General features: G+C 32.5%; 1 protein-coding gene across 5 annotated transcripts in view; it reads left to right on the forward strand.

Moving 5' to 3' along the window:
- PCLO (piccolo presynaptic cytomatrix protein) overlaps positions 1 to 23,654 on the forward strand; it is a 404,883-nt gene that overhangs the window by 341,886 nt on the left and 39,343 nt on the right. For 3 of the 5 annotated variants that reach the window (XM_055283384.2, XM_055283387.2, XM_055283388.2), the window contains exons 21-23: positions 667 to 849; positions 15,856 to 15,997; positions 20,082 to 20,155. In XM_055283384.2, the coding sequence (XP_055139359.1) occupies positions 667 to 849; positions 15,856 to 15,997; positions 20,082 to 20,155 (399 nt within the window). The remainder of the gene's footprint in view (positions 1 to 666; positions 850 to 15,855; positions 15,998 to 20,081; positions 20,156 to 23,654) is intronic. The other 2 variants (XM_055283385.2, XM_055283386.2) reach the window with 2 other exon arrangements.

Consider the following 23,654-nt stretch of genomic DNA (forward strand, 5'->3'; position numbering starts at 1 on the left):
TGCTTTAAAACACTAACAAATTTTGCTTGTGAAATATGGTAGCTTTCCATGTGCAAAAATTTGTAGCCTTCTGAAAAATCTGTGAAGAAAATCTTATTTCTTACATTCCCAAAAAACTACATTAAATTAATATATGTATAAGCATATGTAATGAGGCAATGCAACCTCACTGAGGAGCACAATTGGGTCCATTCTGTTGGATCACACTTTGTATGTGATGACAGATTTTACAGATGTTTTTTCTAACCATTGGAAATCAAGATATGCTATGTCTGGTAGCTGTAAGTCAATCAAAGTATAACAATTGACCTATCTTAACTGCTGTATTTTCATTTCATTTGTGAAAATTCAGTCAATTGATATAATTATATAAAAACTTAATATGTGCAAATATTTCACAAATGCAGGTACCCTGTTACTTCTAAAAGGCATTAGCCAAGCAAAGGAGATAGATCATTGTTCTCTCCATCTCCCTAGCCATCATTTTCAAAGAAACAGCCAGTTTTAAACCCCTTTAGTGCTGTGCATGTGGTGTCATTTTGGCGTTTGAAAACACAACGTATTTAAATAGAGCAAAAGAGCACTTCTGTTTGCATGAATAACATTTAAGCTGGTTCCATCTGAGGATACATACTCTGGGTTTCCATTTCACCCACACTGCCACAGCAGCACATAAAAGCGGTCAGTCTAATCATGGCAGGAAGCAGCACAGACACAGCATAGCAGGAGTCCTCCCCATTCAAAGAACTCAGTCTGATAATCTGCCTCCACCAGCCAATGGCAACCAAGACCAAAGCCAGCTAGCCCTCAGGAAGGTGATGTCTGATGGACCAGTCAAGCCAGAAGGAGGTGAGCAGAAAGGCCCTGTTCAAAGCACACAGCAAGAACATCCCCAAATTTAAAGCTCTCATCTTTAATTTTTAGAGATTGTCTTATAAAATATGTTTATCCACTTTTTAATGTGCTTTTGTGGGCATGGCATTTCAGGACTTCATCATCACCATGTAAGTCCCAAGATCAGTCCCGTAATATATTGACTACAGTGATTTGTATTTTTCTATGCACTGGGCATCTTTTGACTTTTGTTGGGAAATAGATTAACAATATTCATATTGCAGAATGGAATGCATGCTACTAACCTAATCTGTTCAAGCATGACTATAAATATGTTTCATTGTGATAAAAGTTTAAATTGCTCACAGTTCAAGTTAGCCTACCAGTTGGAATGTGGATCAGTTTTTGTTGCCTATTATTTCAAGTGTAACTTTTAAAAATTTAGTGGATTTTGAAAATTCTTAGAGGAAAGTAAAGGAAAAATTGTTAATGCACTCATTTACCTTTACATGGTGAAAGTTCTCTCTTGATCCTACAAACAGACATTTTCCACTCGTGTTTCCGTAGTTGTTAAGTGTATCAGATGTGTTGGGCATGTGAATCTCCAAGTGCCTGTGTAATAAATAAAGTATCTTTATTTCATTCATAAACTACTGGGTTCTGAGCCATTGTTATATGATGCAGCTTAAAATGAATGTGTCAGTTTTGTTTTCTCATTTGATTTTGTTGCAATAGATTTTAATTACTGCCTCATTGCTAGTGACAGCTGTAATGATTGGACATTTGAGAGCAGGACAAAGTTCCATCTTGGAAACACTATAAGATAGATGGAAAATTGTCACCAAATAAAAGCATCAGAGATTACATTAAAATGTAAATAAATAATGGGATTGGGCTGCCCTAGGCAACACTTCTGCTATTTCTCTCTCCCACGTCTAATCTACTTTGCAATCTTCTCAGGTTCCTGGATAGAGGAAGGTAAATTTCATGAGCTCTTGCTTTGGAGCAGTGGCTAACCTTGAACTCATAGCTCTGTTCAGAAAGGAAAGCAAATTTACATCCATCTGTAACCTGACCCCAACATTGCTAGAATTTTCCCCCAAGAAAGAGTGCCACTGCCAGTGACAAGGAATGAAGCTAGGGTGATTATATAATTATCTTCAAATTTAATTTAAAAGCACATATTAAAATAATGTTTTTTTAAAATAGGATAGTAGTATTTGCCCCCTTAAGTACCTCTCAGCCCTAAAATATTTGATTTTATGAGTCTATATTTGGCACAAAATTAAAATCAAGCCTTATACTTTCCTATTGCATTCTTTTTATTCTCATAAAATTAAAAACATTTCGTATGTCCTTCTCCCTATTAATTATATATGTGGTGGCAATGTAAGATATATGTCGCATTACAGAGGTAAACCACTGAGGTGTTTCCTAAATTAGGTAATTAAGGAAACAATCAGCTTAAACATTAGGATAATTCTGAATATGTGTTACTCAGCCCAGTTTATAGATTATCATCAAAGCACAATTTCTTTTTTCTTGTTAGCCTTACTAAAACTTTCATTTTTAAAATTCCACCTCTCACCTTATTTTCTTCCATCAAATAAGTTCAGTTGATTTCTTCATGTTATTCACGTTCTTACTTTAAATATTCTTTTAATTATAAATGTCACAGTAATCAAACACTTCCCTTATTTCACACCTTATTTTTAATTATTGTGACTTAAGTGTTTCTATATGACATTTTATATGATTTTCTTCCTAGACACAGTCCTTAAAATTTATATTAAAGTGTTTTTAATCCCTTTTTTTGAATAGTGCTCTAATAGATATTCTCATACATTTAGTCTTGTGATTGACTTAGAAGTCACTCTTCATTAAAATCATAATTGAAAGGAAAACTAGATAACACATCATGCTTTCATGTTTAATTTTGTTCTAATAGATGATAAATAAAAACCTTGTTTTCTAAAGTATAATTTTTCTGCTATTATAAATGTACCAATATAATTGATCCATGTATATTTCCAGACACTTCATAGCAAACATACTACAGTGTTAAATTTATATAAAATGCAGTATAATTTGTTTAAAGTGCAGAGAGAAAAACTAGGCAGAGATACAAACATATAAAAAGAACCTGCAAGTTCCTGTTCACTAACTGAAGAAGTATTAGTAATAATCATAAGTGTTCGGATAAAAGTGTCCCATTTCAAACCTCACAATGGAGTTCGTATAATCCCATCTGCATTCTGAAAATAATACTCTGCATTTCAATAGTTCTTCATGTTGTACAGAGTGTTTTGTCATCCATTTCTCATCACATTAAGTGGATGAGGTAGTCATTTCAATATTCTTATCCCTGTTTTTTTATGGGTGAGCAATCACAGAGTCAGAGGGGTAGGCTGCCTGGTGTAAGAACACACAGCTAGAAATTTTCAGAACCGACAAATGTAACATTGTCTTGTGACTTTTCGAGTTATAATTTTTGAATACATTTTCTCCTTTAAAACCAAACTCTCCTAATTTTAATAAGAACAGTCATTTATTATTTATGACTTATCTCAAGTTCTTACAAATGATTAGAGGTAGCTAGAAATGATGGCAGAATTCCATTTATACTCTCTACCTACATGGTCCTCCTTTCTAAAGGTTGTTGATTTAACCCAACAAAAGGAAGCCTTCCCACTGTGCAAGCCCAGTGAGGCGTTAGGCAATGTTTGTGGCTCCATTAAAAAAGGCTGCGGGTCCATCTGTAGGCATTTCTATCAAGAGTGACAAAATTGTCCCTAAAGAGCTTTTCAAAGATTTTTTGTAAGCTTCTCAGCAGATTTCTGCTTGAACTAGCAGAAAATATGGGTCAAACAAGAATTATGGAGTGAGTCAAAAGGAATTTTTTCTTTCCCTCTGGGGTTTAGTTGTATGCTAAAACACCTGACGGGAAAGATTAGACAGATTGTGCAAAAACATCCTGAGGCCTAAACAACTCTCCGTAATTAAAAACCTCTGGAAATGTTTTCGGTTGTTGTTGTTGTTTTCCCCATGCTAGTTAGTTTGGTTGAACACAAACCTTGCCATTTCAAAAGATTTTTTATTTGTTGGTTTGTTTGAAAACTATATCAAGACCAAAACAAGTTGAAGCATTCCTAAAACCTTGAAGATTTATTTAGTTGAAATCCAATATATTAAATTTAAGTACAGTTTGAAAAACCTGAGCTATTTTTGTTTGATACTGAGATTTTAGGTATGAGTTTTAAATTTAGAAATAGGCAATACAGGATGAGGAGAAATGTCCCTCTACCCTGGTCAATAAAACAAGAGCCATTGGGACAGGTTGGAGAGATTAGGTGAGACGATAAATTATTAGATAGGTCATGCAAGGAAATATGATTTCGAGTTCCTTGATGTGGCTGAATTTTAGGAGAAAAGCCTGATGCTACTTCCACAGACCACTACTGGAAACTCCACTTTCAATAAAGCTCATTTGCGGCACCTGTCAAAGAAGATTTCATATCCATGTGTTGCCTTGGCGAACTCTTACTAAGCCATCACTCTGTTGGAGCTGCTGCCTTGGGCAAGTGGTAGTGGGTGGATGGGTTCGGGAGTGGGTGGGACTGGGAGTGGAGGGAATTGTTGGGTACAAATGATAGAAGCTAATCAGCAACCCATTTTCTTTTGACCAGAAGCAGATGATCACTTCTGGTCAGAAGGAATTTAGCCTTCCCTGTTTCTGTAAAGGACAGGCCCATAAGAAAAATAAAGGAAAAAGCATAAGAGAAATCAATTTCATTTGGAGGTGAAGTCTTCTTTAACATTGTATGTACAAGATTAATAAAAACAAATTTTACATTCCTCATTTCCATGTGTTTGTGCAAAAAAATTTTTTAAACCTTGAGCAGTTTAAAATAAAAAGAACATTCAAACTGTAATGACATGCGCATAGCAAACATCCAACAAAATCTAAGAGAATCAATTTAGACAATTTCAGCTTTCAGAGTTCTCTACCTATTTCTCTGGTGATAAGGATTTCATTTTGTTGTCTGTGAAAATCAAAATGCTTTTCTAACGTTTTGGTTTTGAGAGATTCTACATTTTCTTGGCATGATTGACTATGCATTTTCAAATATTTCTATAGTCATTTAAATTTATTGCTGGAAATACCTCTGCTACACATACAGAATCAGACAGTAAATGTAGAACTCTGACCATATCACACTATCTCTTGTTTATGGACCTTCATTCCTGAAGATGAATTCACTGACCTACCATCAATGGGTACTTCTGTTCTTTTCCAGTAGTAGCCATGGATCTGCACCGAGCCATCTGCATACTTTGGTCTGGTCCACAATGGGGATTTATATGTTCATTTCATCTGACATGAAAAGTAAGACCAACTGGCCCATCTAAACACCAGACTTGGCTTCAAAATTGTTATGCCTTAGTCATATGGTCTAGCTATGGGCCTAAATAATGAGGATGGGACTATTAATATATGATCTAAGAAGAAGAGAAAGGCCTAAATTTTAACATACCAAGGTTTCTTAAATATTATTTATGACATGTCTTTAAAAATAATACCCATAAAGCCTAGTTTTTGTAATGCAATTATTTTCAAAAAGTTAATTTATCAAATTACCACCAGGGAGCAGGACCTGTGGAAGTAAGACAGGCAAGTAAATGCTGATGGGGGAGGGAAATGAGAATGCCAAGGGAGACACAGTGGGGGGCAGTCAGGGTACAATAAGAGCATGGAGCAGGCAACTTTCTTACTTGGATAGGAGGATCATGGAACCAGGGATATGCTGCCCAAGGAGTGGTGGAGGAATGCCAAAGACACTAATTGTCGACTTAATAATAGTCCCCAAATCCAGATATCTAACTATCCATGAAATGCTTGGTTATTTTTCCACTTTTCATCCACATGTATTACATACATTATGTAAACCATAATATTTCACCCATTCTCCATTGTGCAACATGATCTGGGGGAAGAAACGTGGGTATGGGGTAAGATGAAGGGAATCTTCATGCATACTGAACAAGACCATGAAAATATTCTTTTTCATTTTTATTACTGTGCTGTACATGTAAATATATAATGAATCACTAAAAAGCCAAAAACACATGAATTTTCAAATAAAACCAAATTATATCTGAAATATAAAATTTTGATTGGGGTGTTGAGTTTGGTAGATGTGTGAATAGGAATGATGTAGATCTAACTATCATTTTACATTTTAATGTGTTTTAGATACTGAAAAATATAATTCATCAATTTAATTATAATTTGAACAGATTAATCAAAATAATATTAGGTTGGTGCAAAAAGTAATTGTGGTTTTTACCATTGAAAGTAATGGCAAAACCTGCAATCACTTTTGCATCAACCTGATACCACAACTCAAACAAGGCAGAAAAATTTTTCGGAAGAAATGTTTGGTAAAAGTCAGGATCACAGGTTTCTATTTCCAAATGTATAAGAAAGATAGTGAAATATAATTTCTACCATATCGTTCTTAAAAAGAACATAGAAAAATTCACTTTTCCTCATTAAAACATTTCTAATTCAAAACTATGTATTTCAAGTTGTATAGATCACACTGTATTATCTGATTCTTTTTATAAAAAGAACTTGGAATATAGAGAAATATAGAAAACATACTTTTACAACTACCTAATTCAAATGTCTTTCTATATAGGTCTATTATGTAGTTTTTGTTTTAAAGCATCCTCATTGCCAATGACATTTAATAAAGTCAGTAACTATTGAATCACCATTTTGCTTCCCTCCAACTATTATGAATGTACAAGAGATTTTATGAACAGAAAACCTCTTTATGGAAGAATTTGCATTATTTTATGCCTGCCAATTATCATTATTTACTCCAGGTTTCTGTGCACCATAACATAGTTATTTTCTTGTTTTGTTTGTTTTTAACCAAAGATAGAACAAACAAGTTTTTATGATACAATATATTTTTAATTCGTGCCATATATTTCTAGAGTTGTGAAGTTCTGAGTGAAACAAGTTCTTAAGAAGCTTAGAGACCATTAAAATGAATGCTAATATCAATAATGAATCTTTTCAAGAAAGCTGAAAACTTGACATTTTTTTCAGTACAAAACACAAAATTAAAAATAAATAGCATGATAAAATGATCTTGACATATGTAATTGTTAAGGTGACTGTCAAAGAAAGTGATGCTAATCAGTGTCTTCTCATTTTTCACAGTACTTCATTTCCATAACTGTGGGTCTTGACCAGTAATGCTCGCTGACTCCTGGTGGGGGCGGGGGTGTCCCAGAAACCCTTTCAGGGGTCTGCAAGGTCAAAATGTTCTTAAGAAGATTAACATGTTATTTGCTTTTTTGCTCTCATTTTTTTCTCAAGTGTACAGTGGAGTTTTCCAGCAGCTACATAAGGTGTCATGATATCATTGCTTTGATGACTAATGGAATATGTGCTTGTTGATTTTTTGTTTTAATGTTTTATTTAGTTTGAATATGATAAATATCAGTAGATATAACCTACATAACATAAAGTTCTTTGGATTATTACATAAGTTCTAAGATAAGACTAAAATATTTAAGCTTGTTGTCCAGCTTAAACATTTAAGTATATTAAATTTTAATTTATAAATTATTATAAATTAAATTATATTAAAGTGTTTAAATATATTTAAGCTTAAAAATATTTAAAAGTCACCGACTTAGACTTATGCACAATCATAATTTTTACAATAGTCAAAGACTGAATAACCAAGGACTTCTTCCAAAACATGTTTATCATGTTTGTCTCCAAATTTTCTATATCTTATGTATCTCTTCTATTGCATTTCAGAACTCCTTCTTTCCTTTCTCATTTGATGTTAATTTATAATTGTTAAGATTGACAAATGACATTTTTTCAATTTATATAGCTTTTTTTATTTTATTGGGAATGATATAGATTAAATTATATTTATACATCCATAATTATTACTTTTTCCTTTTGAAATTTCGTAAGTTGCCTATCAGCTTTCATCAAGCTGCTTCCAAGCTAAAGTAGAGTGACAGAAGTGTTACAAAGGTAGAATAAAATTTTTTGTTCTTATCTTGAAAGTAACATTTATAGAAAAACAGTTGTTTATAAATTATCAATTAATTTTATCTTCCATTATCTACATTACTGATCCCATATAGTGGCAATTAATTGTATTGGCATAACAATAGAAAAACTGAAGATTACCACCTTCATTCAAATTTGAGGAAAAATGGAAAGTTTCTTACCAAATACTTGATCCTTAATTTCAAGTATATAATTTGATGAGTTTCAAAATATTTGATGCTAAAAGGATATTTGCAAACATATGTTTATCATTTATGAAAAATACGATCTGAGTTACTTTTATTAGGTCATCATTTTTACATACATTTGCTGATATTATTTTTAGTGCAAATAATATCACAGAACCTCTTCAAGGTGTTGGTGATACTACAGCAAACAAAATAGACAAAAATTACTGTCTTCATGAATCTCTCATGCTAGTAATATTTATTAAATAATCAATTTAAAGGTATCTGGAAAAAATTATGAAGAGTAAGAAAAGTGAGTTTTGTCTATCTTCAACTGAGAGGAAAAAGAAAAATGCAATCGGTCACTGATGTACATTTATGTGCAACCAAACATCATCATGTTTAAAAATATCTGGAAAATATAATTAATTATAATTTATTTGTTCTGCCTCTGGTTCTATCATAATCTGTACAATCCACTGCAATATAACCATCTATATATAGACAGAAAGTATTTTTTAAAGATCTGTTTGGAGAAAGATTAATGAAATGATTGTTATAGATTAATAGATCATTAATATAATCTGTTTGGAGAAAGATTAATGACATTAGCTAGAGAGGTTAGGTCTCATGAGACCAGACATGCATTTATCAAATAACTGTCCAAACTTCCTCTTTACTTCGTGGCCATTGACTAAATTGGAATAATATGAAAACAAACTGGAAATGTGCTCAACCTTTTTCATTTGGGCAAAATTTAATGAATTTTCAAAATGTTCAGATTCCATTTAAGGACAGCATTCTTGTTATCTAAGCAGTCGTGATGTAAGTTGTCACAGTTTCAGGATTATGTAAGAACTTTTTTCGAAATGACTATTTTTAGAATGACTTTTTACTCAAACAAACCTGCATGTTTTACAGTAGTCTTTATTCCTGCTTGAATTTTTTTTTCTCCAATTGTCAGTTGGAAATACCTGTCTGACAGCCTAATGCAAGTGTAGTGCAAGCAAACAGCAAGAAAGAAAATGCTTCTCCTTCAAAAGAGAATAAAAGGAAGATTGAAAAATTAAAAATTGCCCATGAAAATTTGATGTAGCTCAAAATTGAATGTTTTTTCTTTCACATATGATCCCCCATGCTATTAATCTTTTAAGGATAAAGATCATTACTGTATTTGCATTTTTTAGCACCGAACCAGAACTTGGCACTGAATACATTCTTTTTTCATTCTATTTATTTGAACATAGCTGGAATTACAGCCTAAATTTATTAAAGACAAAATGAATTTACTTTCTTAATTTTAATATATGATAAAGTCTTAGTCAAACTTCCATTATTTACTATAAAATTTTAATTCTCACTTAAACTATATTTAAGTGGTTTCTTCCAAAATCACTTCTGAACTAAAAACACCTCAAAAAAAGGAAGACCTACTTAAAAGGCAACATTATGATTTCCTTTTAAAAACAAGGATTATAGTATACGGAGCCAACATGTATTTTTTTATGTAAGAAAAAATTCCTCTATACCATGTTATTAGTTAAGCTAACTTCACTTTCATTTGTTACATTGTTTTACACGATTACTTCTGTTTCCTGAAGTGATCATTGATCTTATTACCTATAAAGCCAGATAATGAATCATTATAAACAAACTAAATTGTTCATTAAGATGTCATTAAGAATTCAGTCATAAGGCCGATGTGTATGGAGAGAGAAAACTGTGAACATAAGAGCTTTACCATCTTTCTGGAACACAGCAAATGGGGGCAACACGTCTTCATCTTCTTCTCTAAAAGGAGCTACTATGTGAATATGAAATATCTTAAGGGAAATATTTTTATTTTTATAAGAAAAAAGCCTGCAACATTCCATTTGTCATGACTTGTAATACCTTTATAATATTGTTTACATATATATAAAATATATCTGTAATGACTAATATAATAGTCATCTAATAATTTGTCATTTAAAAAAGAAATTTTCAATGACATCCTTCCTTCAACTTCCATACCTGACGACTTACAAATGACTGATAGAGATATCAGAGTTTCAACACCTGTATTTGTGAAAACTTGTAATTTGGTGGTGTGTGAAAACTTGTAATTTGTTGGTGTATGAAAACTACAAATAGCTCTATTGAAGCTAGCCCATTTTTCTAGTGTCCGGTTTGCTTTAGATTTTCCCAAATAGATAATAATTATACTGAAGTAGATTTGGAAAAAAATTAAACTTCTAAATTACTTTTAAGATGCAATATCTCTTCTTAAATTAGAACCCTTGAAGTGTAATAGAAAACATACCTAAAGTGTGATTGTACATAATTCAAAGGAAAACATTCCAAATAATGCTGGTCACAATGACACTTAAAACCTGAAATTTTCAGGTCCACGTTCAAAAGAAAATTAAAACATGAGATAAAACTGCAACATTCCTTTAGTAAAAATATCAAAAAACAAAAACAGTAACAGCAATAACAACAGGTAGATGACAGAGACAGGAGGCAGGAAGGAAGGAAAGGAAAGAGGGATGGACAGAGAAAGAAACAAAGAAAGAGGAGAAAGGTACCTGAAGTATAAATACTAGCTAAATTAAAGCTAGCTACAGGAGGTAAAAATTCCCAAATACATGATTTCTAAAACTGCTAGGTAGTTATTTCCATTCCATCATTAAAACATTGGAATAAACAAAATTATTGATTGCTTTTAATTTCAGTTAATCTTAAAATTTTAGAGACTGTATCTATGAAGATATTTACTACTGTATTAACCAAGTAATTTGGGAAAGTACAAGCTACCTACATAATAAATTACTCCTCAATATTTGGAAATAGCTCTGTGCTGGACCAAAGATATAAAACCAATAATGGAACATCATAGACAGCAACCTATATACATTCCAAACACTAAATTTTTGGAATTTAGTGAGATAGGCAGAGACCTTGCCTTTTAAATTTCAGATAACTGGATGTGATATAAAAGTAGTAAAAGTGAAGCCTACGATTTGATCCGTGCTCTCAGAGCAAAGTGCTGCCATCATGTGGTAAGTACAGTGATAGCTTTGCACATTTAAGTACTGTATGGTAGAAGGAGGAAAAGCCAACAGAGCAAACTAATTGAAGACAAATGTGTAGTCAAAGAGACACTACCGATTTAATTAAGGTTAGCCACGATGGAGTAATAAAACACAATGATGTCGAACCATCTAACAGCTAAAGAAAGTGAAGTGGTCAAAGAATAATTTAAAACAGATTGAATTGCATCACAGAAGGTAACATTTGTTTACCTGAAATGCCCCCTCAATAATTGAGTTACAAAAATGATTCAACTTTCTAAGAGGTATTCTTTTAGGGCACAGGACCCTTTCTATGAGTGAGCTGATTCTATCATATATTTATAGCATCCACTCTTTCCCGTACTTGGTACTTAATAATACACTTAGGATTTCAAAAAGAAAGTAGACACAAAAATGTAATTCATAAAAAGTGTCCCCAAAGATGTATCTTATTACTAAGAAAAACTTCTCAATGTTTATATAAACTTCTTTCATATGTAATGCACAGGTGCGTAATACATTCACACATAGTAGGTTCATGGTTTCTGAAACTCTAATTAAAAGAGTTGGGAGAACAAAGCAGAAGTTGAATATTTCTAAATTGTTGATTTTGAAATTATAAAATTATGGAAGATTATACTTAGTGTGTTTAAAATATTATTTCCTTCAATAACATAAAAAAATAGAGATATATTACACTTAAATATAACCCAGAGCTCTCCAACTATCTACATACAAACGTGGGATCGGGACAAGTTCTAGAGTCTGTAATAGTGCTGGCTCCCACGGAATGTTGCTCTACATATTATTTTCTTTTGTCACTTTCATTTTAAATATACATGTAATATTTGTGATCTATTATGAACTTTTTGAAATTCATAAGCTTATAATCTCTGATGTTCAGTGTATTCTCATTAAATATTTCCTTCAATCAAACCAGTGATTTGGGACATTGGGGTTAAAAAATATAGTTGAATGATCACCTTTTTCTATACAGTATGACAGATTAAAGTTATTTCTGATTTTAAAAGCTAAAAAAAATGACTCCCTAAAGTTTCTTTGACAAAGAACATGGATAAAAAACCTTCCATATCAAGTGGCCTTCTTGCTGAGAAATTTATGATTTGTATAAAACACAAAGCTTGATTTAAAAAGTGAAATTATCTACTAAATCATTCAGATGTTTTGATTGTTTGGTTAAAGGAAAGAAGTATTAATGTATTATTATTATTATTTAATCATTAAATATTGTTCAAACACGGTTCTGGGACAAGCTTTTAAGGAGGTTACCAAGGAGAAAACATAGGCTTTGCTTCCAATAATGACAGAGTATGTGCTACAAGAGTCCAGACTTAGGAGAGGTCACTTCTGAATGGGAGAATGAGGAAAAATGCACGAAGCAGGTGATTTCTGAGCTAGGCCTTTACAGATAACTTTAATTAGGTTACAAGAAAGTGATGGGATAAAAGAGGGCTTAGTAAAGTTGGAAAGAAAAAAGCCAAACCAAAGGGAGCCAGAGTGAATGGACTGAGAGGGCTTCCATGTAAAGTGTTTGAAGAAGAATTATGCGAGATATATTTGGAAAGGCCAGATCAATAAAAAACTCTTTTGAGAGGCAAAATAAAGAATTTGGTTGAAATTATTAGATGTCTTTAAATTACCTAAGATCCAGCCTCAGATAATAAAGTCCTAAATACACTTTATTTGTTAAAAAAAAGTTTGCCTTTATGCAGATTTAGCTCAATTTAATAGAATTGATGTTTTATTTCTCGAAGTCTGTTTCAAGAGAAAGAAATGAGTAAATACGTTTCAAGTATCTGGAAAAGATACGTTAAAATACGGATTCTTAGAACCAGCTTATCAAAACCTCTGCATTTTTTGTTTTATCACATTTTATGATATATAGATATAGCCCAGCAAGAAGAAAAGATCTGTTGTGTGTTTTAATTTACTTCATTTTTCAGAAACTAACCAAATGTGAGGCTGTGTACCTCTGCACTACACTTAGATACCAAGTTAAGAATACAGAATTTAATCCAGCACCAGATGTTTTGTTATGATAACCCCAAATATCTAGATTAATTTGAATTATTCACCTAATTTCTAACTGCCTAAAATTTCCATAGACAGAACCTTAGATGTAATCGTGTTTTGCAGAGATGTTAGACTGATTCCATTATAGGTAAATGTCCCCTGGATTTGGTTTTCTTTTTTAATATTTCTTATAAAATGTTATTTGTTTACATTTAAAATATTGACAACACTTGCACAGGCTTTCAAAATGAGAGTTCAATTCAAAGAGATTGGCAAGATGGGAAAAAAAAAAACTGTCTTTTCTTAAATTTATTTCTAGCTTTGTTTCTTTCTTCTTATGCTATTTTATATTCTGTACACATTTCTCAACTTTTCCAGAATAGGAATAGAACTAAAAATTGCATCAGGTAAAACCAAAGTTGACAAAACAAAGGATGGACTATTTTGAAACATAAATAACAAATCATTTTTATAATGTAGCGATTTTTGTTCATTGTGAAGTTTCTCTTGAATTAAAATTATTTTAATTTAATAAATATAAATTGATTAAATATTAGTGTCTAATAATTAAGGTTGATCTTTGAAAATAGTAAATTGTGATTTTCCAATTGATGAAATTAATGTCTTCCATTCAATTTCATACTAAAAATTATGAATTGGATTATAGAATCCCATCAAAAAGTATGACAGCTTTCTTTTGTTTATAATCAATTGACTAATCTGACTCATTATGTAGGTTATGCATTTTAATCTACTTTATACATGTCCATCATTTTACATCTTACTCATATTACCTTTACATTTTTTAAATTATTCTTTTAAGAACTCTTTTTTAATACTAACTACATCATCTGGGTTTCTTCTACATAAAATAAAGGAAATATTCAGAAACATAACTATTCTGTTTCCACAAATCTAGTCCTGTTGGTTACTAGCAATTCATTGGTGACTGGTTGTTTAACAGCATTCAGTTCAATTAGTCAACTGCATATCAGATGTCTATAAGTTAGCAACACCTTTTTCTAAATAGCCATTTCTAACTTATACACATCTAATATACAATTGACTAACTATTAGCAATTTCTTTCTTGTTCCCTATTCTGGGGAAGGGATCCTACTGCCACTGGAATATATATAAAAATTCCTTGTGGCTTTAGAGAACCTGCTACTGCCGAAATTGAAAAGTGAAGAAATGGGGGAAAAGTTAAATCCTTTGCAAGACTTGATCCTAGCTACCCTGATGGTGAATTTCCTGTCCTCAAATGGTTTCCCACACAATGAAACAAATAGTTTCACTTCATTTGGTTATTATACTGGTTAAAATTCCACCAGATTAAGAATCATTGTGGTTTTATACATATTCTTAAGAAATACGTAGATATCTTAGGATCATGAAATGATTATCAACTTTTCACCCATTAGTATAACTCTATCCAACTGGCTAATAAACTCCTGATGGGATAGGGATGCATTTATGAAGAAAAAAGACTCTAAGTAGAATTGTAGGTTTGAACACATCTAGATTTAGAAGAGAATAGAGTTAAATTCATTGTCAAAGACTATTTAAGCTCAAAGACAGTAAGAAGCAGCCATTGATAGTAAAGCCCTTGAGAAGAGTGCAGATGTGGCAAATAATATCACAAGAGGAAGAAGAGTAAGTTACTGGGCTCCTACATATCTCACTCCTCATAATAACAATTTTACGAGGTAGGCATTACTGACTCCATTGTTTTCAAATGAGAAAAGCAGTGTAGAGTTGCTAAAGAGTGGGTTGGGAGTCAAAACCAGATCAGTGTGACCAAAAAGTTCACTCTCTCTGGCAGAAGACAAATATCAACAATTTCAAAAACTTACTAGAGAAACTTCTCCCCAGCAAAATAAGAGAAACACTTGCCTTATCTTCCCTCTTTTTGCATCAAAATTTCTTCTCAAATCTGCCAACAATATTAGTACTATACCCCTACTGCATAATTTATTGCACAAATTTATAATGTCTCTATGGGAATATGGATTCTTATATTCATATATCAAACTTAGGAAATTCTTGAGACAAGTCTCAATGATAAACTAGGAAATGCCTGAAGAGAAACAAATATCTTTAAATTTTAAAAACTTGCTGGAGATAGTAGGCAGAGGTACATACAAACAAAGAGAATTTTCAATCACTTCTTAAAATTCTAGTTTGCATTTTTGTTTCTAAGGAGAAAAACAGCTTATTGTCTAGTAATAGGAAAAAATTAAGCAATTTTCTTTATCTTGCTGTTTCTATTTACCCAAGTCTTTCTAAATTCTTTTCTCCATGAAAAAGCCAAAATTCTTTTTATTTACCATACCATTTTTGCAATACTGTACAAAGAAACCACAAAAATAATAATAGTAGCATAGTTACATACTATTTAACTTGGTCTAAAAATTAAATGTTTTTTCCCTAAAGGTGATTGTTTTTCCTTGATGTCCGGTAAAAACAGTAAAATAATTTATTGTTGCCACTGTTCATTATCAGTAAAGGAAACGAAAAGGCAGGTTGAAAAATGTAGAGTTCTTCAGTAGCTGTTTCTTGTCACATGTAAATTAAGAAGATGTATAATGATGCATTTGTAGATCAATGTCAGCTTCATTTGTTGACTGTGGTGTTGAATCTTCCCACACCATGCAGCAAAGCCTCCCAATCACCGGCCTGCAGAAAGCTCTGTGTCCACCGGCTCCTCGGGCAGCAGCTTTGGCAGTGGGTATAGCGTGGACAGTGAAGGAAGCAGCAGCACTGCAGGGGAGACTAATCTATTTCCTATTCCGAGGATGTAAGTGGGTCTCTTTTTGTTACTACAAAGCTTACTCAGCACCATGAGTAAGGCATTCTCAACAGTTAACAGGAAATAACTAGACAATTATCCAATTCTGAGTCATTGTCCCTGAGACACTTGAAATGTTAATGCCTATGTAAAGATAGACAGTTCAAGAAAGATTGGATAATTCAGTTAATTCTAAGGATAAATATTAGTCACTACCAGAACTACTTAATCAATACAATCTGTATTTGATGTTAAAACTGCTAATCACTTAGCTATGCCAGAATAAAGTTCAGCAAGAATACAGTAATGTTTTAATCACATAATGACAAAATACAAACATTACTGGTATTTGAGACAAATATATATTAATTTACCTTGAATCAGGAGATATTTAAACATATTCAAAGAATCTATATATCATATTTGACAGAGGACATAGTGAATAATCATACAGACTTTTCAACTATAAATCCTTCTACAATTAAGATTGAAGGTTTCGAAGTGTTTCCATACTTTCAAGAACAAATACCGAGTAGTGCATGGTTCCCTGAGTAGGTACTGTTGGAATAAGAGTCGCTCATAATGTTAAACCTCAAAAAAAAAAAAAAGTCATTTTGCAAATCAAATGCAAAACTTTAGCAGACTTAATGTGTTAGAATCACTTTGGTCATATTGGTGGCATTTAAGATAAATATGTAGATTATGTCTGTTCCAATAACAAAATCCAAACTTCCTGACCTTTCCTTCTCCTCCCCATTAATTAGTCTTCTGGATTTTGAAAATACCACTGGGCCACCCGGGTCCCAGGATTTAGGCCAACGCAAATGCAGTCTATCACCTGGTTTTTTAAGGCCTGTGAGCTAAAAATGGTGTTTCCATTTTCGAATGTGTAGGAAAAAACAAAAGAAGTGTGATATTTTGTGACATGTGAAAATTATAGGAAATTGAAATTTCAGTGCATATAAACTAAGTTGTATTGGAACACAACCGCACCTATTAGCTCTGTGTTGCCTGATGCTGCTTTTGAGCTGCAGGGCAGAATTAAGTCGTTAGAATACAGCCCATCTAAAATATTTACTAACTGGCACTTTGCAGAGCTTGCCAACCCTGAGCTGGGTTGTGAAAGGGTCTTTTTCATTTTCTCCAGTGCTAAATGAAGACTTTTCAGGGGGTGGATTTACTATTTCTCTTTCTTTTAAAATAAATGTTTTTGTAAATCTTTCCTTCTGATGTTGACAACAATTATAATATTTTGATAATGGTTCACTTTATAAAAGCAAAGCATTAGGGAAAATGGATTTTTTACAGTGAAAAATGAGTTCATTTTGTTGTTTTGAACTACATTTTTTTCAATTTAAATTAAGCAAATTATTATTGTATCACCTGTCCATCTTAGCCTTCTTTTCTTTTATAAGATTTAGTTTATGGATTCAATAGAGTTATTTGTACTTAATCAGTTCTATTTTATTGGAAATTCTTCCTAAAAGGAATCTAATCCCATTGGTCTTTGACTTCTGATGATCCAATTTGACAGAAAAGAATTTCTACAAATTCATTAAATTTCTTTCTAAGCTGTAAATGTCATGTGAATTTAGAAAGGTTTTAAACCACACATAATTTGTTATCCTTCCAATTTTTCTGCACCTTTCAAAATATATAATTTAACACTGATGATAAAGTTATAATTCCAAAAAGTAAATACGTCATTTTGTCAATATCTGAATGTCTGCAGTATAAGTAGATTATGTATTTTATATATATACCACATTCTAATTTTGATTTTTCCCATTTTCCTGTTTCTCTCGTAAATCAAAGCTTCTCACAACTGTCTAGGAGACTCTTGCTTTGCCATATGAGCACAACGAATATTTACTTTTGAAAACCATTATAGGATATGTGTAAGAAGTAGTATTTGGCCATTCTTTTATATCCCCCATTGTATCTAATAAAATTATTGCTTGGGCTAGTAAAAGTGTTTAATAAATATCTAGTGATTGTTTAAAAATATAAATTATAAAATGTGTAACCAGAATGTTCTGAGCTAAAGTGTAGTCATTGGGAATTCAGAGAAACCACATCCTTTGCACGACTCACAGTTACATTTCCTTTGCACTTAATTTAGCTTCACAATCCTGTGAAAGTTTTTTGTATAATTTTCAAAATGTACTTACTACACATATTGGCTAAGTACCTATGTTAAAATCAGTTTTAATTGAAAGCAAAGACTGGCTGGGTATCACCATTAACATATAAAGTCTAAGACTCAAGAACAACCCCAAAAAATTATCAAACTGTAGTTGTACTACAATTACTAAGACTTAGAGTAACTACTTTTTAAAAGTCTGGGATGGTATAAGAATATTAATTTTTTAGTATTCTGATCTACTAGATTACCAATACTAAAAAGACCCTCACTTTCAATAGAGTTTGGCTCAGTAACAGGGTATGTTTTGGCTCACTCTACCAGCATAGCGTACTGATTAAAGTTAAGATTACTGCCATTAAGCATTTTTTCCTCTCTAATGCTAACAGATAGAGCAGAGTTCTTTCTTTTTTTTCTTAACTACTTGTCTTGAATCTTGATGAAGCAATTACATAAGCTAAAATTTTGTGCGTTGCTTAAATATGTATTCAGATGTTGACCATGCAGACCATGGTTTAACATACATATGGTAAAACAGAAATGTTGGAAATTCCTTAATTTGCATGAACTTGGTCCCTCACATACACACTTAATAAAAATTTGTACTTAAACCTTTAACCTAGAATTATTATAATGGAACAATGTAATGGCTTTTAATTTCTGAATTTACACGTGTTCCTCTTTTATTATGGGCAGAAACATTTCAGCACCTTCTCTGAAGTAGAATAAGAGGATCTTTAGAGCAGTTTTCAAGTAAGATATAATTGGATTATTAAGAAATAAATATGGTTACATTTTCAGCAGGTCCAGCAAACCAAATACTTCCTATGAAAGTTATAATTAATTGTTAGTAAATCCCACTATGCTAGAAGTGCTGTCTACAAAGTGCAGTATCAAGATGCTCTTTTGTTCAAGCATCTTTCTATAACACTTAAGATTTTATTCCATCGTTTTAGAACACCCTATCTAAGCATATATAAAGGCAAATTCCAAACTTCTTCATGTGCCATGTAGCTTTTTCTCTAGCCGAAGAAATAATAAGTGGCCTACTGTCCTTTAGCTGTTAAATTGTTAACATTCTAAGCTTACAATCCTCAAAGTATCATGAATTCTTCATCTAGTTGACCTTCCAAAAAGTTTGAAGCTGAAAACTAAAAGTGATTAGCAAATTTTGGCTGAATTCTAAGACTACTATGAGCATGCCTACCTGTTAATATCCTATGTTTATTGAATGCTTATTATTTTTCAGGCACTCTGTTAAACCTTTTTATGCATTTTTCATGTGATTTTTTTCGTGATCAAAATGTAGCTAATATTATTATCTTTATATCACAAAAGGAGAAACAGTCTTGGCCTTACCTTACACATAGCAAGAAATAGCAAAGCCAGAAGCAGAGACCAAGCACCCTGACTACAAAAGCCAGTTTGCTCAACGCAGTGGAAAGCACAGAAAGGAGTTGAAAAAAAAATACATGAAATAAGAAATATTTTATTAAAATATCATTTTTATATATTATTTAATTCAGTATTGCTCTTTTTACCAAAAAAACTGGAATAACTCATCAGTACCACATATAAAAATATAAAGCCCCTTCTCACTGTTGAGTTAGAAATAAATAAAAAATTCTAAAACAAAATTTCTAAATGTCATGATGGTCTTATTTTTTGATAAATGAGTCTACAAATAAAAATTACTGAATGTTGAGGTACATTGTTTGGCCTGAATAGGAATAACAAACAAGTTCACATTTTAAAATTACGATATACAGCAATTAACTGTGTATGTATGTGCCATTCAAATAATTATTGCAAGTCTGAAAATATTTGGTTGTGCAAAAGTAATTGCGGTTTTGCCATTACTTTCAATGTCATTTTATTTATGCAAATTTAGCCTCCTTTGCATTCATGAGATCATAACTGAATATATGATTTTGTTTTATTTCTAAACAGAGGGAAGATGGGACAGAATGGACAAGAGCCTGTAAAACAGCCAGGGGTAGGAGTAGGACTAGCAGACACTGAAGGTAAGTAAAAATTTACAATACTGGATTTTGGCTGAATCTGCATTCTACAGTATAAGTGTTTGAGATGTTTTTCTTTTAACATGAATTTAAATGTTACATACTAATGGCAAAAGCAATAGGTAGTAAGATATCATTATCTATTAAATGAGAATGACTCTGTATTCATTTTACAATTCCCCAATTTTCTCGTTTGTGTTTAACATTGAAGTAACTTGGGGTACTGAAAAATTAAAAGAGAAAGAAGAATGAGAAGGATGACACGAAAAAGACTCAGAAGACTTTCCCAGGGTGGGAGGGAAATCTTGAACTTAAAAATATAATGTATATTTTGTTTAAAATATCATGCAAATAGAAAATCAATCATGGAACCTCATTTAAGTCCATGGAAATTCTTAAATATATGAAGCTGAGAAGAAATTAATGGTGTAAAAATCATTTCACAGAAAAATTAATTGCTAAACTAACTTCTAAAGACAAATCAAATTTAAGTTCATATTTCATTTTATTAAACAAATAATAAATTATTACCAAATGTGAAAAATCCTTAACTTCAGCAAACATATAAAAAGAGTATCTATAAGCTTTATGATGACTAGCTGACCTTTCATAATACTGTGATAAAATCTAGTATCCCTGGCTGGGCACGGTGGCTCACGCCTGAAATCCCAGCACTTTGGGAGGCCGAGGTGGGCGGATTATGATGTCAGGAGTTTGAGACCAACATGGCGAAACCCTAGCTCTACTAAAAATACAAAAATTAGACAGGCGTGGTGGCACGCACCTGTAATCCCAGCTACTCAGGAGGCTGAGGCAGGAGAATTGCTTGAATCCAGGAGGCAGAGTTTGCAGTGAGCCCAGATCTCACCACTGCACTCCAGCCTGGGCGACAGAGGGAGACTCCATCTCAAAAAATAAAAAAATAAAATAGATAAAATCTAGTAGCCTTATTGTCCTTCATGTGTCATTCCAACCTCTCTCAATACATTTAACTATTCTAAGTAGTTTATTCTAAGTATTTTTCGTGCACTGTCTCATTTAATTCTTATAATTACCTATGAGGTAACTAATAACATATATTGGCTTTATATAAAAGGAAACTGAAGTGCACACATAGAACAAGGACAGAACAAGTGAAAATGACACCAAATGTCACACTATTACCATGATTATGGATGTGTTATCACAAGAACACTACATAGGGAAACAGGTTTAGGTTTCAATTCTGGTCTTTATTAGATATGTGACCTCATTTCTCTATCTTCAGAAACCTCATCTGACAAATGCTGGGTCTAAGTGATGCCTAGGTTTTTCTCAGGGGCTTAAGTGAATGCCACATTTTTCTTGTTCTACTCAAAACTGTAAATTAATCTTTGGACTCCTTCAAAAGCTATGCTTCCTTTATCTCTTGCTATATATTTCAGGGTTCCACCCTCAATCTACCAATCTTTTTACCTACCCTATCTCTGTATACACTCATGAACTCTCTCTTATATGTTGATTAGTCCCAAATCTGCTGCCCAAACTCTTGGAATTTAGACTCAGTATGTCAGGCATTTTTGTCCAACCAGGAAACTAGAAATGGCTCTGAATATTTGAAACAGAGGAAACAAATGACTAGCAATTAATGATATACTAGTGAAAGAAGCTGAGAAACTAAGTGGGGGATAGTGAAGCAGCAGAAAAATAGCTATTGTCCCCATAAGCTAGAGACAGTAAGAGCCGAAACCAGGACAAGCCTGTTTTCTGGGAGCAAGAAACATGAAAGAAATTCAGCCAATGCCAGAAATATATCCTGAGACAGACAAGGATGGGGAGAAATATCCTGGTTCTCTCTTCCTCCCATTCTCCAATCTCTGCCAGTGCCTGATCAAAACCAACTGGAAGCCAGTTGACAGAGAGGTCTGGGAATCTGTACAGGGCAGCTACTCTGAGAAGAAAGCAAGGAAAAGACCGAAGAATGCACCTGAGAGCACATAAGTATAGGGCCAGCACAATATTTTACATGGATGCATCAAACTACGTATGCCCTGCACTTAATTCACCCTCTCCCTAATTGTGCCTCCTTTTCCTTCTATGCTCTTAACACACACAGTTGACAGAATTTGCATATTTTGTCATTGTTCTTTGATTTAAATTGCCTATTTCTATTTTTGTCTGCTCCATAAGGCTGAACAACTCTCAGACCAGAGATAGCACTTATTCCTCTTGGTATCCCAGCAGAGTTGCCTTGCCCACAGAGTTGCTTAGAGAATGTTTGTTGAGCAAATGAATAACAAATATGATCATCTATACAATTAGCAGCTATTGATTTTCATATTAATCTAGAATTTAGATATATAGAGAAGCAATTCATGCATAGTTTTAGCTACTTAATTTTACCTTTCTTTAATCCTAAAATTTATAAATAAAATTTTTAGTATAAATGTTAACAGCTGTCAGTGAACAGAAATTATTCATCCTAATACTCCTTTCTTCTTTCATATCAGTCCCACACAAAACATGCTTGTTTTCCAAGAAGGAGCCAATCAGAGGCGACTTTATTTTTATTTAAACTTATAAGTCAATATGTTTCCCCTTTATCGAACTGACCCTGATCAACAGTTGATCTTAGATTAGTTATTGAGCAGAGGGGCAGGGGTTGAGGATGGAAACAAGATAGAATATGTAATATAATGTGAGTTATTTATAGTCAAGTGCCCTTTTGGTAGCAACATTTTGGACAAGTTGTTTTTCACTGAATTACTATTAACATTTGACAATAATCAAATTTATAATCTACATATCTATATGAATTGGGCATGAATCACTATAAGCGAAATATTTTTAAAAGTTAATAATATGGAGAAGAAAACCGCATATTTCAGTTTTCAGACTTTCAGAGGCAATTTTAAATCAGAAAGGATATATAAACAGAGCGAGGAGAAAATGATTAAGAATGTATTTGCTCTATGCAGATAGGAGGACACATCAACGTAAAGTGCAAGATTTTGTTTTGCCCTCGTAGAAATATGGAATCAACTTTGTGTTGTACTTGAGATATATGTATAATCAGTGTTTTGTTTGTTTTGAGTGATCCAAATAATTATCTTTACTTCTTTTTGTTGTCAGTGAACACAAACAGCCAATTTAGTGGGGGAACAAAAACAAACAAGAGTCAATTCAATTATTTTAGACAAAACATACAGTTTTTTTTAATTGTATTTTTCCTCCATTCAATCCTTCACCAGGACATCAGAAAAACTGTGACTCTGTAGATAAGCACAGTTTACTTGAAAGTATAGATCCTTGAAATGTTCCACTTCATCTTGAGTACTTATATTATTCATTTAAGCACTTTGTTTTATGAACACCTTAGTCCACTCTAAGAAATACTCATCTACAAAGATTTGCTTTAGGACAGAATACTTTAATCCAGAGTATATCATAGATTTTAAGTATCACTTTTAGACAATTTATTCACATACAATTTTTATTCTTGTTTTTGCTTTATAGGGTTCAG

The sequence above is a fragment of the Symphalangus syndactylus genome, chromosome 6 (genome assembly GCF_028878055.3).
Source record: "Symphalangus syndactylus isolate Jambi chromosome 6, NHGRI_mSymSyn1-v2.1_pri, whole genome shotgun sequence".
Taxonomy (NCBI): domain Eukaryota; kingdom Metazoa; phylum Chordata; class Mammalia; order Primates; family Hylobatidae; genus Symphalangus; species Symphalangus syndactylus.